The sequence below is a fragment of the Folsomia candida genome, unplaced genomic scaffold, assembly GCF_002217175.1.
Source record: "Folsomia candida strain VU population unplaced genomic scaffold, ASM221717v1 Fcan01_Sc027, whole genome shotgun sequence".
Classification (NCBI taxonomy): Eukaryota; Metazoa; Arthropoda; class Collembola; order Entomobryomorpha; family Isotomidae; genus Folsomia; species Folsomia candida.
The window spans coordinates 1-17,254 of NW_019091219.1; the positions used below are offsets into that span (position 1 = coordinate 1).

The 17,254-nt window shown below is 36.5% G+C and overlaps 3 protein-coding genes across 3 annotated transcripts; all 3 read left to right on the forward strand.

The window, feature by feature from the left end:
• Window positions 1-10: 10 nt before the first annotated feature.
• Window positions 11-1,033, forward strand: LOC110859706 (the record flags this gene model as incomplete). The annotated part of the gene is made up of 3 exons (XM_022108679.1): window positions 11-93; window positions 182-218; window positions 272-1,033. Coding segments are annotated over 3 exons (882 nt in total), but the record flags the coding sequence as incomplete, so codon positions are not given.
• An 866-nt stretch (window positions 1,034-1,899) lies between these two features.
• LOC118438868 (oocyte zinc finger protein XlCOF26-like) lies at window positions 1,900-3,914 on the forward strand. Its single transcript, XM_035859669.1, has 3 exons — window positions 1,900-2,271; window positions 2,369-2,953; window positions 3,380-3,914. Exons 1-3 carry the CDS (start codon window positions 2,152-2,154, stop codon window positions 3,701-3,703), a joined length of 1,029 nt encoding a protein of 342 aa, XP_035715562.1. The 5' UTR covers window positions 1,900-2,151; the 3' UTR covers window positions 3,704-3,914.
• Window positions 3,915-5,266: 1,352 nt separating this feature from the next.
• Window positions 5,267-8,057, forward strand: LOC118438856 (alpha-(1,6)-fucosyltransferase-like). Its single transcript, XM_035859648.1, has 7 exons — window positions 5,267-5,949; window positions 6,038-6,204; window positions 6,267-6,470; window positions 6,815-7,067; window positions 7,158-7,353; window positions 7,431-7,572; window positions 7,665-8,057. Exons 1-5 carry the CDS (start codon window positions 5,765-5,767, stop codon window positions 7,321-7,323), a joined length of 975 nt encoding a protein of 324 aa, XP_035715541.1. The 5' UTR covers window positions 5,267-5,764; the 3' UTR covers window positions 7,324-7,353; window positions 7,431-7,572; window positions 7,665-8,057.
• The last annotated feature ends 9,197 nt before the right edge of the window (window positions 8,058-17,254 follow it).

The window sequence follows — 17,254 nt, forward strand, 5'->3', positions numbered from 1 at the left end:
TTTAGATAAGTGTCCCTTCATTTGGAAAGACTTTGCCAAACGCGGATACAACACTGGCTTTTCGGAGGATGAGATTGGAATTGGAATTTTTTAGCCTAAACTGGAAAAAGCCTTTCGTGAAACCACCCACAGATTTTTACATCCGTCCATTTTCTTCCTACATGGAAACGAACCTTGTAAGTCGGAGTATAAGAATTGAGCCACCTTTCCATTTTTTGGTACACGTTTAAGCTGATGTCAAAATTAAATTCCTGATGTTACAAATTTTCAGGGGAAAGGTGACGACAACATGTGTTACGGGACTCGCCGCTCTTTCAAAATGTTGTTGGATAACATCGAGAATATCGCAGTTGCTCAAAAAAATCGCCCCTACTTTCACTTCACATGGGCCACAAAACTGTCTCACAACAACTTCAACAAACTTCATCAGGGTGATGGCCCACTACTAGAATTTCTTCAGTTTATGGCCACCAATGGCTATTTAAATCATACAGCTCTCCTCATTCTCGGGGATCATGGTAATAGGTCGCCTACCCAGGCGCAGATGAATCCTGCTGGAAAAGTCGAGGTTCGGATGCCCGTCTTCTACCTCGTGCTTCCCGACTGGTTCAAAGCCAAGTATTCACAACCCTTCAAGAACCTTCAGTACAACGCGGATTCGCTCACCTCCCCTTACGATGTGTACGAAACTCTGAAACTTTTCATGAATTTGAGTCAACTACGAGACACACAGAGTTACAAGAATGCTGATACAATAATAAACGTACGAAAACCAATGAGTTTGTTTCAGAAAATCCCGTTCGACCGTTCATGTCTCGAGGCTGGAGTTTCGCTTCATTGGTGCGTTTGTCGAGGTGCTCGTGATGAACGACCCGCCCCAACCACCACGCCCGAAGTCAGAAACGACGTCACAGCCTCGGTTGACTTTATGAACGTCAAGTTGAAACCTGTAAGCACAAAATGTCACCCTTTGGCCCTGAAGGAAACGGTTTCTGCATACCACATCGATAATAGTGTGATCTCTACTCTCTAGCATATGATTGTATATGAACATTGCTTGCAATTATGTAAATATTTAACAGAATATTGTACTATTAAGGTTGTCACGTTGCTGTCATACTGTCACATACCTGAAAATATCTATTTTTTTAATTTCAAATTTTTACTATTTTCCAAAAGATCTTCAGTGATTAAAACGGGAATAGATCTTATATTCTGATGCATTATGTATGGTTGCACATCCATGCACCTAACCCAAATTGCAAATGTGTCTAGCAAAATTTGACGGAAGTATGGAGTAATGAGTGAATCTTGTGGTGGAGATAATTAATGTAGGGCGATAAATAATGTGAGAACTTGGACTGCTCCTGTGTAATTTTCTCCCCACTTTTTCATTCGCCCTCTTCACCCAACATGGGAAAAAAGGTCCGTTCAGCGTGGTCAAAATCGTCAAAAGTTGACCAAATGTCATTTGTACTCTGAAATTTTGTTACATTGCTAGATTTCATACAATTACAAAATACATCGAACGTATATAGTGGGTTAGCTAGGTCCTGGGAACAGATCCCAAGTATCCCTAGTAAGTACAGGCCGTATTGGTTTCTTGTCCAGTCTGAAGGGTAGGATCACGGTCGAGCCTTTTATATGGAAGAAACTCATTCAAACCTTCAATTTAATCCTATACCGTGTAAGCAGGCTTAGACCTAGACACTACTCCCCAGGCTAAACCAGTACATGTAACCTTTTTAAGTACCTATGAATGGGTTAGTTAGAATTATTGTTTTTTTTGCCATCGTAAAAAAATGCGACCCTTTCAATGACAGAGTTGATACTTGGAAAGTGAGCTCCCCTCGTAAGCCATGCATTATTGCTTCACATTGAATATGAATCGAGGGAAGTAACAAGTACTACATTCTTGATCAAGCCAACTGGTCGTTTGCCCATATTTATGTATAGATTGCAAAAAAATGTTCAACTCTAAATTACTACAATTGTACTTGCGTTTAAATATTTAAATAAGTTTTACATACTTAACAGTGAAATGATTTTAAGGTTTAGAAATTATTAAACAGTTAATCAACTGTTGAACAATACAGGTATATGTAGGGCGAACGTATTTCGGAGTCTATAATAATAAACTTTAAAAATATAATGGACCCAAGTCAACTAAAAAAATACGACTGCCCACATTGCGCGAAAACATTTAAGACAAAACCACATTTAAATAGACACCTCGTCACTCATGAACCTGATGGACAAGTTAAATGCCAGGTTAGTTTTTTCTTCACACTATACATAATCCACTGAACTAGATGTTAACAATTTAAGTATATTTTTCAAAATAATAACACTCCCCAATTGTTAACAGATTTGTGGAAAAATTCTAAAAAATAGAAACTCCATCCCACTCCATCTCTCCTACACCCATGGCAATCAGAAGAAAGTACGTTGTGATATTTGCGGACGAGAGTTTACCTTCATCGGAAATTTGCGGAAACACGTTAAGCTTATTCACAGCACTATCCCACGCGACCGTACATCCTGCCCGTTTGTAGGGTGCGACAAATCATTTCTAAATAAGCGCCATGTCACACGACATTTGAAAATTGTGCATGACGACAGTCCAATCCGATACCCTTGCCCAAATTGTGATAGGAAATTCAAATGTAAGGAATACCTAGGGAAACACATGCAGTCTCACTCCAGGGTTTGGCTACCATGCAGGTTTGTAGGGTGTGAAAAAACATATCTAAGCCAGACCGGTCTTCACATCCATATCAAAATGAAACATGCCGAAAATCCTGTACGATTTCCTTGTCCTCTTTGTGGAAAGGAATTTAGCCTTGAAAAAACCTTACATGACCATATCAACACACATACGACAGAGAAAACCCATAAGTGTCCGACATGTGGGAAGAGCTTCCTTCACAAGAATAACATGATACGACACCAGGTAAGGATCAATAATTAATTTAGTACTATTTTTCATAGCTATTTTGTCGTCCTAATTCTAAAAAGACCCATGATCCATGTACTCTTAATGGAAGATAGGTCTTTGTAAAATTAAGCACACTCTATGAACTGTGGTAATGAATTGAAATGATTCATTACTGTTCGGTGTCTATATATGACTCTACCGCGCTTGGTAATGAAATCAATATTGCTCGGTGTACTTTTGGTAATGAGGTTATACACCGCGCCATATTGAATTTCTACCTACTTGCATTAAATAATTACCGAAATCATTACTGCTGTGTAGTTTATATATGACTCTACCAGTTTCGGATAGTGCATCCATGGAACTTAGGTCTTTTTAGAATTAGGACGACGACTTGCTATCATGTAATTACAAAATTATAAACTAATCTTTCTTTTGCAGGCTACCCACTTGGAAACTGTTGCTCGAAAAAAGTTTCCTTGTCAATTATGTCCTCGCACATTTCTCTCCAGACCTGGCGTTCGGACTCACAAAAAAAATTATCATACCATCAAGAAAAGACATTCGTGTCAGTTATGCCGTTATAAAACCAATTGGTCGGGCAACTTGACGGACCACGTGAAACGTATGCATGAAATTGATTCGAGATCCGTGGAATGCTATTTTTGTGGGCATAAGTTTTTTCATTTTAGTGAATTGGTCAAGCACAGTAAAAGGCATACTTTAGAGCTCGGTAATCCTCTTTTACCACAAAATATTACATAGTGCAGACAAAAAAGGTGGCAAGAAATCCTAACTGAAAGAAATGACTAAGTACATATCTCTACCAAGTTGGTATTAATTTTATGTCAAAATGGTACGAATACTTCGCGCCGAATTCATATTTACTACTACATATGTTTGTAGTACATACAGAAATTATTTCCTTATCAACTTGTTTTCTTTTCTGTATACTTAGAATTATGTGTTATTTGTAACCAAGATATTAATATATAAAAAACATGTAACTAATTTGTGTGTTGATGTCGTGTTTTTCTATCTGCTCTTTTGTAAACGCGAGAACAAGTTCTTGATAGGGAAAGATTTTTTTATGGTGGTATCGGATGTATCCATTTCGCATACATATATCTGTTTATACATTTTCGTAGTAAACAGTGACTTACACCTGGTACCCCTTGGTAGAAAAAATACAAAATGTGATATCTCAAAAATTACTGGACAGATCTTCCCAAATTATTTAACACATCTTCTCTAATATGTAGTGGACCCACCAATGTTACTTAGAATAGAATTAATTCGCTTGGAGACTGACGGTATCAGGTTATTTAATACCTGCACCAATAGCGATTTTCACTTTTTTTGAAACCTTTAGATTCAGTGGTGGTTGGTTCAAGTATTTTATATGTCGCATCCTTGAGAATAGATTAAAAATTCTCCATTAGGTTGAGGTCCTGGATAGTATTAAGCTACACCCCCGTCCACGACATGCGAGACCTTGTACTTTTATAAACTAGCCAACCGGTCATGAAAGGATGGTGTGTGGCACCATCTTGTGGAAGGGTGATTTTTCTTTGTGATCGAAATAAAGCTTTGTCATGCAGGGATAAGACGCACATATGTAGAATTTTGTACTTGGAATATCCTTTTTTTTACCGGCTTGCTTTGCAGGACATAAGGTGGTGTGACCCAATGAGTACAAATCCAGCAGCCACCCAAGTTTTGATGCCATGTTTTGGAGTTCCGACTTCCGCCAAATTTCCTTCCTTCTCTGTATAATATCTCTTATTATGTCTATTGTCTGTGGGGTACAGCTAAACCAATAACCCACCCGTAAACAGCACCTGGGATCCTTTTTGTTGCCCACTATTTCCAGCATGCAAAAATCCTCCTTTTTTGAGATTTCTTCAAATCGCTAGCGGTTTGTGAGGTTGTATTGGCTTCGTTATGTATGTAGAAGCATATGTAGAAGCATTACAATAATTATAAATTCCTGAATAATAATAAAACGATTTTAATATTTTGCTCTTGATTTGTTCTATAATTCTTTGATTATATGATTTTAAGATATTGTGATCTTATTATTTTTAAATTTTGAGATTGTTAGACTTTGAGATTTTGGGATTATAAGATGTTGGGAATTTGAGATTTAACGAATGTGTCAACGGTGACTCGTCTCCCTACATATTCATCCTCTACAAATACAAATGCATGTGCCCATATATCCACATACTATGTACAGTCAATTCATAACCTGGACACACTTATGAAGCAGAACGGCGTTGTTCGTGTTTGTTGCCGTATATCACTCTTTATCATTGGTGTGATAAGATAAACAGCAATTTAAGTGTTAAGTAAATATAAGCGACAGTGCATATTATCTACTTCGGATATAACCAAACCGAAACTTTTTTCGTTAACTTGTTCACGTTCTTGTTAATAAATAATTGTGAAAAAAGACACGTTAGAATATCATCAGACTATCACAGTTACAATTAATCAATTTAAAATTAACGTCATACATAAATACCTTATGGGTTGATGCATGTAAATAAGATTGAAATCAAAATTGATTAATTCTGGTTAGAAAAATACAATCTGTAACATTAGCAAAATAAATAAGTTCATACCCACACACTACGATATGCGTGTAGATCTTGTTTAAGACTGGTATCTTTAAAATACCCGTATACTTATTGTTATTTTTTAAATGACAACAATTATGTGTAGCTTTTAACTATACAATAAAGATTTCAGTGTCTACGACCATCAATCAATAAGTACATACATACATCACTTACATAATAATCAACAATTTACAACACCGCCATGTTAAAATCACGACGAGCCAGGATTCTAACGAGTGTCGTCATTCTGTCCATATTTTACTACCTCGCCTCCTTTTACGGTCATTGGGGTAAACGCCACTGCCTAACCTTCTGGAACGAACATATCACACCCCACATGTTCTCTGCGTGGCGACTAACTTGCAACCTCGATGAGGAAAAGTCCAGGCTAGCTGATATTTACTTACATACAATTGTGTCTTAATAGAATTTGGTTTTAAGAATTTCTAATTGTTTGATACTAAACCAATTTCAGATTGGAATCTTTTCTAATTCGAGGAAAAAATATATATCGTCCATTACTTAATGCAAATAAGGCTAAACCAACTGTCGAATTACTATCAAATCTTGTAACTCATCAAATTGACGCCATACAACAGAAACCATGTGACCAGCCCAATTTCGTTTGTGGACATCGCGACAGTAAGGCAGCATTTGTCCCGAGTAAAATATCTATACGTATATGAATAAATAATTTCATACAGGTTGCGGACTAGCGTGCCAACTTCACCATAGGATTGGCTGCCTTTTAATTTCTTACGTAACAAGTATGCCACTAATTCATACCGTGGAGAGTGACAATTGGCTATATTCGAACAAATGGAGTGACGCCTTTATCCCGATGGGATCAAATTGTACTCCGTGGAAAAATACGTTTCGATGGGATTGGCTTCCGGATGAGAAACCTTGTAAAGTTCTGTTATATGTGCACTCAAAAAAACGTAATAAAGTTATTATTGTTTGAAGTGACCATATGACTCTACGGCGTTCGTAAAAATTTGTCTCAAAAACAGTAATAACAATTGCAATAAAGAACTAAATTTATTATAATAAAGTAAGGAAATGAATATCATCAAGTAACGAATTTCAAGTTCGCTGCAATTATTATTACTGTTTTTGAGACAGGTTTTTACCAACGCAGTAGGGTCATATAGTCATTCCAAACAGTAATAAATTATTACCACGTTTTTTTGAGTGTCGATACTCTACATAATTTATTTTCCCTACATCTATCGAAATCTGATAAATGTAGTGTCAAAGTGTCACAATGTCCTGCTTGACCACGCCGGGACAGCAATTCCATACCCACTCACCGGGGGAATTCCTATATCTCCAGAATTCCAATATATACTCGACTCTGTCAAAGACCAAATTCCTGACCCCTTTATCTGGATGATTGGCCAGTTTGCCAAACATGCGATGAGATTAAACCAAACGCTTGAGCAGGAAATAATACGATGGAAGAAAGAGATAGGATTCTACCCAGAACACGGAACAATTGTGGGGTAATAAATTTATTTTCCGTTCTCATATCATATATGCGTACGTATCTCAAAATTATTACGATGTTGGAATAATGCAATTTTTTTCTCTAGCCTACAAATCAGACGGACCGATAAGACTGAGGAAGATTCCGACACGCTGCACGATCTACAAGAATACTTCACGCATGCTGAGACATATTTTAGAAAACTGGAAACATCTGCAGATCTCGGGGGGGGGGATATCGCTCCCCAGAGTTGCTTACATTTCATCGGATGATACCACCGTCTTGTATGAGGCCAGAAGAAGGTTAGGTGTCAACTATCGCACAAAATTATCTGGTCAGTTTGACGTATTTAAAATGATAATTTTAATTATGGCCTAAGGTATCCTTCCTGGACAATTGTGGGATTTGAGTCCACCCTCTCGGAATCCTTGACTAATAGGAAGCACGGCCTTTTCGAAATCGTCCGAGATATCGTTCTACTTTCCCAGTGCGAATACATAGTTTGTGGATTATTATCAAATGTAATGTTTGCCTTAACAACTATTTACCACATGTACATCTGCAGTAATTCTTTCACCAAAATTATAATACGATATTGCTTTATAATCTTCAGGTGTGTCGACTCTTGTACGAAATTCAGGCCGTTCAAGATTTCCGGTACGATGGTCCACATCTTAAATCGTTAGATGGCACTTACAGTTTCTTATTGCAAGGAAGGCATACCATGGCGAGAGAAAATATGAAGGTTTGGACTGTAAGCGACAAATTTGAGGGGATATGTATGTAGTTGGATGTCAAGTATAGCGGTGCGTAGGTATATGATACATATATATGTAATCAAATTATTGAAATATATATGATATTCTGCACAAGAAGTCTTAATTTATTGAGATAGACTTATTGCCGTCTGTGGTTGCATGTAAATAGAAAAGATTTAACGCCATGAGGTATACACGGGCAAAAATATCTTTTAATAAACTTCTGTCATGTGTGATTGAGCTTTATTTATGCATTTAAAAAAATATCCAATCAGTCAACATTTTCGTGTCAAATCGTCATACTAATTCTGTAACAACCTAAGTGCAGTCGATGCTTAATAACGAAACAAGCTAAGTGAAGTTCTTTTACAATATGAAACTGAATGGTCTCGTTTCTTCCATACCCCCAACTGTTTAACAAAATCAGTGACACGGTTTCATTAATGCAGAAATTTTCAATAACCAAAGGCGTCCCCTTATCTAGACTTTGACGCTTGTGATACATAAATTTGTCACTGGTGATGATAAATTTAACACCTTAGGTTATAACATCGTCACCAGCGGTGATAAAGTTTATAACCTTTGTGGTAGGGTCGTCGTATGCGTTTAAATGTGGGAATCATCATTAAAGGATTTCTGTAAGTGTATTAAAAATTTCGAGATTCATACATTTTCCAGGCATTTTGACAACATTTTCCATGCGTACTTTACGCTTCCGGACACCAACCCTGTAAATTTACATATGTAGCATTTGTGGGTTACAAATACGTTTTCACATCTCCTCCCAAAATTATTAAAGAATTAAAAGAGCTGAAATCAAAATTTAATTAATTAGTTAATCAATCAAATTATAAAATTTTGTTTCTTGGCTAATTACTAATTCATTCCGACGGCTGTGTCAAAGGTAAATTGGCCAACTTACCTCGGAAATTTTGGAAGGTCTTCAACATTTAAAATTTCATGTAACTGATAGCATTAAATTTTGAGATATTATAAAGCCGGGAAGGATTCCGTAATAGCATTGCCTATGATTTTGAGAGCTTTACTTCCAGGTTCCCAGCCACAATCGGTCTCCAGTTTTCTTAATTTTGGGAAAACCACGCCACTAAGTGGAGAAAGCTCATAGCCAGGAGTGCATCGAAATTTTAGTTCAACTAAAGATGGAGCTGACGTGAGTAATATTCTGTCACGTAATTTCTTCTCCCACTCTAGATTTTTGTTTGTAGTTATCCCGATAGAAACTGATCTTATGTTTCTGACAAATGGAAAGACTTCCAGACCCGTTAGCGGCATATTCAATGAATGAGTTTCTGAAATTTCCAGAAGAATATTGACCGGGCTGAAAATCAGTCTTTCTGCAATATCTCTCCATCTCATTTGTTCTCCTTTAAAATGATCACCATCCCTGGAATCCTCTGGATGCAGCTGCAAGACCAACTCCTCTTTAGGACGAAGGTTGCTTCATAATTCCACAATTGGGATACGAGTCGACACTGCTTGATTTCTCTGATCCAAAGGTATTTGCAAAGATGTTGGATTACCTACATACACATGTACAAAGTCTGAATCAACGAAAATAAACTCAGTTAAGACACCCAAAATGAAATTTATAGCCGGGCAGTGCTTTTACCTCTCAGTGAGAAATTAATATACAAAATTCAGAGTTAATTTAAGAAAATCAGAATGCGTAAATCCCAAATGCCAATTTATCAGGTTTCACTTCTCATACCGTAAATGAACATGCTGTTGTCGTTTCTTCTAAATATTTATCTGTTCTAGACAATAGCGTAAATATGTGTTATATAAGTTAATTCAGTTTAATATATTGAGATATCGTTAAATCAAGATTTAAATAAATAAGCCCAGAATCGCTTGGTGTGAATAAAACTGGCAAATTTTAAAGTAATTTTTAATCTAGCTGACAAAATCTTACATCTTCAATCAGCATCAGTGCTGAAAAGATTATCTTAACATGTTTATCTCTATTTTATCTTTATTTACAATACACAATTATTTGAAATGTTGAATAATCGAATCCCTCGCATTGAGGAAAACCTTCAACAACCTCTCGTATATACATGGCTTTATGTGCTACTTTGTCACCATCTTTCTTTCAATCTTTCAAAATGTCAACTTCCTTCACCCAGTCTTAGTAATGGTCGAAAATTCGAGATATCATTTAAATCTGTCACATCAGCTATTGGACATTTATTTGGTAACTTTGAATACCCTATGATGGTATGTTCGCCAATTACTCACTCAAGATCCGTTTTTTTTCGGATTTTTCGGATGACAACGGATTATCCGTTGTCCCACATAATTATATTTCTACGAAATAATCACGTATTAATACTTGCAAGTATTTTCTTTCTTCATTTTTCAAGTTGCACATTACCCGACTGGGACCTTCTATCCTGTCCGCTTTTGCCTATATTTTTAGGACCCGTATGATCTAACCCGAAATAAAATATTACCTAATAATATGTTCACTTCAATTTTACCAAAAATACTAAGGATAATACCGAGAAAGCGCATACATACAAATCTTTAGGTGAGAGTAAACTTTTGACGCGCTGAAATGAACGGTCGAAATCCGTTATGGGGTTAACGAGATTTGACCATATCCTCTTGTGAGAGCAAACTTTTGTCACGGAGTGTATTATGCATGTAAATATATTCCTACCTTGGTATTTGCATGTATTTGCTTGGTACGTACATACACCATTGTATTTATCTCCGAGTTTTAATGGGTTTGGGTTTTAATGGGTTTTAAGGGTAGTAAATGAGTAAACCCCACTGGGTTTTACTATGTAACATAGTCATAACATATGTTAGATGGGCTTATTCGGGAGATTTTAATTATATTTTTCGTTAAATCATATTCCAAAACTTAAATACATCTATCGAATGTTACATGACATTATTTCACTCCGGTTAGAAAGTTTATTAAACAAGAATTGAAACAAAAATTTTTTATAATAAAAAAAAATTACATAATTTCTTGCCATCACAAATTTCAGGCGACGCAAAAAAAAATTATATGGTTGGGAGTGTATTTGCAGTAGTTGCGACCTTTACTCTTGCGTATACTACGAAAAACTCAATAAACCCATCAAAACCCGTGGGTTGTTAATTTTTGATAAAAACCTTTTCCGAACCCTACTCCGTACTCTAGTTTGAGTCATGCAAACATTATATTTACATGATTAAATTTTTGACTTGTATAAGCCTTTATGTGTAATTACTTATGTAAGTCTAATCTATTTTACTTTTACACAAGATTTTTCTAATACAGACATATGCATATGTACTCCTTGTAGCTACGTGTGTGCCCATAGTCTTCAACCTTTTAACTAATCATGTCTACCATTCCTACCTGTTTAACTACCTTGGGGTTTTGCTCGGAAATATATTTCCTTCCCCCACACGTAGTTTATCCCCAGAATGATATCGATCCACAAAAATACTTCAATGTACCCCTGCTCGTGACTACGCTATCATTTGCTTATCACCGATTTGATGCAAATGATACGCACCCCATCTGGAAACATTCCTGCAGCTCGACAACCTTATATGTCGATCATAGTGCGACCTACAGTCCGTTAGTTAACCACATAGTCTCAAAGCTTATACAAAACTCAAATACCATCCTAATCATACAAGCTCGGAAAGACGACCATCCCAGCAACTCCAGTTACTTCAAAAACTTTTGCAATTTATTCTACCATCACGCCAGAAACATGTCAATAATTCGGCCACAATACAATATAGTCCCGTGTAAATTTCCTCCTCCAGATAGAGCCCTCTTATTTAGTCCGACTGCAGGTGAGGCGCACGACATCAAAAATCCAGCCTGCACATCTCAAGATTTCTACAGGTATCGCCCCTTTACCTGCTTCACGACACACATCAATTTAGAAATTGTAAGAAGAAAGATGAACATTTCGTTCGACGCAGTTGACCATCCCGTACCAGTTCAGGAGCATGGGGAAGATTTTAATGCGTCAATAGGCCTCCATATTTGTGCAGTTTGCCACCCAACAGATTTCTTGGAGGAGCTCGACGAACACAATCCACTCTTCTACATCGCCAACTCGAGACTTATAATAATAATAATGAACTTATAATATTGTTTATTGCTTTATTAAACCAACATACGAACCGGCCTCGTTGTCCATGTTGACAGCACCGTTGATGGCTCAAGTATGGTTTCTCTTTATTCTATGTGTGACCCTAGTTTGGATCCTAAGTAAGCGATTAGATGGGCAGGTTTCACTTGCGAAGATATTCATATTTCAAGCCAGAAGTAATAGGTCTTTTATAATTGCATTGTTTTCCTTTTTGTATGTTCAATTAAGTATCTTATATCAGGATAGGATATCATCCGACGTAATTTCCCCACCTCAGGAGAAACCGATAAGATTAGTAGAGGATTTTTTCGAGTTGAGAAGATATAAAATTTTTACTCGTTTTGAGGCTGAGTCTAGTTTTGTTGAACACGGGTACCGCATTCCTCACAAATATAGGAACACAGCGATTGAAGCAAATCCAAAGATATTTCAGGAAATATGGAAGAACGGAAGTGAAGACACGTTCATACTGTTTTCCAGGTTGGCGTTACATAATGGTTTCGCACCTACCTTTGATCTTTCAAAATTTCCAGAGGTTATGCATGGAGAGGTACAGATAAGGTGTGATGTGTATTCAATTATTGAATGTAGATAGTATATACCTGGCTTGTTTGATTTTTGGTTCTGGATAAACTTTCAGATTCCAGAAGATAACCTGTTTGAGTGTTAAAGAACCAGTGTTCATTGATATAACATTGTGGACCTTACGTCTACAATTGGCAAGACAAGCTCGGAGGTACTTGGACCACTTGACTAGTTTCGGGATATCCGTATGGTGGAAGGATTACTTGGATCGACTCAGGCTGAAAGCCATACTTGAGACTAAAATTAGGAAAGATAACCTAACAAGGGCACAATTTTTACCGGGTCTAAGCCAACCGATACCTCTCGTATTGGACTCAAAGCCAACCATAATTTTTCTTGCGTACATTTCCCTAATTATTTGTGCCTCGTTTAATTGTTTTGTCGAATATTGCATGCATTATGGATAACATTTGTAAGTTAGGTTAGCTAAAACTGGGTTAAAACAATGTATACGTGGAAAATGCAAATGCAGGCCATGCTAAGCTTTTATGTCAGTTTATATATTATTTTGACACTTGCATAATGCTATGACAAATATACATAGTTTCGTTAGTACTGCATAACACCGTAAAACAACAGCCCTGGATTTAATCTCATGTGGTCGATCCATACCGATTTTTAGACATGGTCCAATTGAACTGCAATTCGGTATCGTGGTTATCATGATCACTCGAACTAATAACCAGGGGTCGGGCTCCGCAAAGTTTTACTAATACATTTTTAATGTATTAGTAAAACTATTAAATATGTACATATGTGTAATATTACTTAGTGATAATAAAACTAATGGTTGCACTTGCACAAAATACCAGTTAATTAGATCTCATATTTTAAAACTTATGTGTATCTACCCTTCAATTGTTAATGATTTGTTACCATATTTTATGGACAAAATTCAGGTAAGCTATTTAATATTCTTCATTATGGAATCCTTTTCATTGGAAAATATCCCCAACAATTTCGTATACATGGCTTCATGTGCAACCTTATCATCATCTTTTTTGCAAGTTTGCAAAGTGTCAACTTCCTTCACCCAGTCGATGATCTGGCACTTTATATCTTCTGCCGGAGGAAATGCAGCCACTCTCCACATCTCAAATGGCGATACGGAAATTTTCAATTAAATGTAAATAATTAAAAAAAATGTTGAATGTAATTTGTGAATTTGCTTACACTTTCTCAAACGCCGTTTTATCCTTTATAAATGCATTATGCTAGCGAATTTTTATTAAATGTTACAATTATTTATTGATATTATTATGTGGGCGAAAGTTATGTATTATGTCTTAGAAAGTCTTAGCCATATGTTTGCAGGAATATTTGATACATTGAGATATCAGAAACAGCCATCTTTACATTAATGTAAATTTTTCTTAGACAATTTAAAATTTTTTCTATTGACGTATATAAAGGGTGTCTCTCTTATATACAGAGGAAGATTAATAAGAAAGAAATAAGAAATAAGAAATTTAAGAGGAAATTTCGGAGGGATTGATTACAAGCAGGGTTGCAGAAATCTCATCTCACCTTCACAAATCTCATCTCAGTGACAAATAGTGAGATTTGTGAGAAATAATGAGAAATAGTGAGATTTATGGGCGCCATCTAGCGGATAACGTAATGCACTACCAATAGTACTAGTACTCCCCATTTCACATTTATCTCACTCAGGCCCAAATGAGATGATTGATATATATCTTTAAATCTCATTAATCACTTGATGATATATATCACTTGCAACCCTGATTACAAGGTGTGCTTCCCAGTGTTGAACAAGAACTTTAATGGCATGACACATTGAAATATCGGGAAACTATTTATCTATGTATATCTACACTACTGGACAAAATTCCCAGAATTATGAAATTTTCCCCTATAAGTCTTTATCAATTTTGGAACACCATGACGTTTTGTCCTAACATTCTAAAACTGCCTGCAGTTAAAATTTAATGCGATATTTGAACAGAATGATAATATCAAGATTTTATCATTATTCATAAATGGGCTCGTAAAAGTAAAATATTCAATGGAACATGGTAACCAGAGTTGTCGAAGACGTTAAATGATCAATTTTGTAAAAATTAGTCGTGTCTTACAGCCGTAACTTTGGATGTATGTATTAATTACTCGATAACGAATTCAATTGTTAAGGATATATTTTTAGTAATTTTAAGAATTCTGTGCTGCCAATGCCTGGTCATTATACGAGCATGTAGACCTCTTTTTTGAGATAGAATTCCCCATCGCCAAACCCCACCTGGAGGGGACTTAGTTCATTCACCAAAATTTTTTGGTTAAGTTGGCCGTAAAACTGGGGTGAGCCTGTGTGGGCAGCAGCAGTAACAAATCTATTACCACGACGGTAGAGCCACCGCCTGGTAAAAGCTATAACCGGGCTTTTTTGGGCACACGATCTCATAGCTTGGTTGACCCCTTTTCCCTTTACACCATTGAAAACCCATCACATTTTCAGCCTATCGAAATTGAACGTATTTTTATTTTTGTTCCATTTAGAAAGGAGTGGAAGACTATCCGTATTTTATTACTTTTATAGCTTAACTTTTATAATGGCTATAACTTTTTTTATAAATTCCGTTTTATTACCTATCCCTAAGCTAGATATATTCATCGTTTGACCGTCTAAACCAACAGCAAAGCATACCAAGGTCCACCGAAGTATCCATTTATACAGTTGATTTGATCGACAAAAGAATTATGATATTAGTAATACTGCCAAGAATCTACTGCGTACGTAGTTTCAGCATTTCTCGTAATTCTGGAAAAATCATATTTTGATTTATTGCTACATACATGTCTCTCGAAGGATAAAGTAGAATTTGCCATGTAGATAATCCACTTAGATTAGTGGATTAGATTAGTCCTTCGTGGGTGCGTCAACTTCACATAACAAACCAGATAACCCCATACAAAGTCATGACTCAGTCAAGTTGAAGTTGAGGTTGACTGAGTCAGTCTGCATAACTGTGTGGCTTATCAATGTTGATAAGCCACGCATCACAGGTACACTCTCAATAATTCTTGGAACAGATTGTCTCCTACAGAGGCGCTATACGTCTCTACCGTGTTAGTAACAATTTATCAACAAAAAATAATATATTGTCTCCCATCCCATGGGTGATATTTTACCACTCAACGGTAGCATCATGTGACATGATTCATGTCAGCGCTCAAAAAATAAAAATATCACCCATGGGAGACAGTTTATTATTTTTCATTGATACATTGTTACCATCACGGTATAGACGTACAGTACCTCGGCAGGAGACAATCTGTACCAAAAATTATTCACAGTGAACATACGTCCAAACCATTGAGCTCCTGTCTAACAATAAATACTTACAAAACCTTTAATCATGGAGATCACGTAAATACAGCATGTTTACTGATTATAAGGAAAGATAATTCCACGGGTAAATTGCGAACGCATGGTCCAATTTTGGTCAAACTTGGAACACACAATCTCAAGGGTACCTAGGACACACATACCAAGTTACAGGTTTCTATCTTCAAAATCAGGCTCAAAATTTCAATCCAAAGTGGAGAGTCCCGGATAGCCCGTTCCGAAACAATCTTCACCATGTACGATATCAAAACAACGAAACAGATATCCATAACGTATCACATCATATTCTCCAAATATATGGTCGCAAATTGGCGAAGAAAGAAAGAACAATAAGCTATAGCCGATGACGCTACACTGTGTTATATGTACCTCTCGAAAATTACGATTTTCATCGTTTTCAGGGAAATTGATTACTTCCCGCCAATAACAATTTTCGAAACCATATTGATGCAGCATGTCAATACTAGATATCCATGTAAGAGACGAGTACAATCAGATATTTATATTTTTATAAAATCAGTCCGAAAACGGCATGTGTACATACATGAAAATTGTGTCACGTCGCCACCAATATAATTGTAAAGAAAGCGTTGTACAGCTCTCATCTTACATTGTAGGAGTCCAAATTACTCGTCGTACTAAACCGTGTACTCGTCTTATCGATGTACAGTAACGTCGCAAAAAAAATTGCAGCACAACGGACAGGAAAAATTATCAAACTATGTGCATAGAAAATAATAAAAGTTGTTGGATCGGTTCATCGTGATGGGTGCATTGCATGACCGTGGGGCGTAACCACTGATGGGCGTTCTTCCAAATAAAAAAAATATCTTCAACTAATACCATGTCAATCTTTTGCAAAAAAAAACAGGCTTCTAAGTTGAAAACGATGACCGTGACAAGCCGCATAAGGTTATAATCATCATTACTTGTTATGTTCAGATACGCCCCAGTTACCCCCACGGGAGGCTTGAAATAGGAAGTTTAGGACCCAAATGACCTTGGTAGGTCATACAAGGGCCATCAAGTAACCCTACCCTAATTTGGTGGATGTTTCCAGGTTTAAACAGCCAAAACGGTTCCATTAAAAAATAACTCCTCAATTTTTTTTATTTTTCGGAAACTTGAAAATCAAATGTCCGACCTTGTTTCCCCTGATACGTGCCAATGTGGTTCGAAAGCTCATAGAAACGAGTAAGAACAGGTGGTAGGATATCTAGAGAACACACTGACATTGAGTACAAGTTCCGAAATCGCCAGGTTCAGGAGTTATGAGGTAATTTATGCCTTCCTTATAATCAGTAAACATGCTCTGTAGGTACCCTTGAGATTGTGTGTTCCAAGTTTGACCAAAATTGGACCATGC

Excerpts from the sequence above, each read along its gene's own strand:
- LOC118438856 (XM_035859648.1), top strand. The coding sequence starts at position 5,765 with ATGTTAAAATCACGACGAGCCAGGATTCTAACGAGTGTCGTCATTCTG. Across the intron at positions 6,471-6,814 it reads GCTTCCGGATGAGAAACCTT|TGTCAAAGTGTCACAATGTC; the intron begins GTAAAGTTCTGT and ends TGATAAATGTAG. Across the intron at positions 7,068-7,157 it reads GAACACGGAACAATTGTGGG|CCTACAAATCAGACGGACCG; the intron begins GTAATAAATTTA and ends TTTTTTCTCTAG.
- LOC118438868 (XM_035859669.1), top strand. The coding sequence starts at position 2,152 with ATGGACCCAAGTCAACTAAAAAAATACGACTGCCCACATTGCGCGAAA. Across the intron at positions 2,272-2,368 it reads ATGGACAAGTTAAATGCCAG|ATTTGTGGAAAAATTCTAAA; the intron begins GTTAGTTTTTTC and ends AATTGTTAACAG. Across the intron at positions 2,954-3,379 it reads ATAACATGATACGACACCAG|GCTACCCACTTGGAAACTGT; the intron begins GTAAGGATCAAT and ends TTTCTTTTGCAG.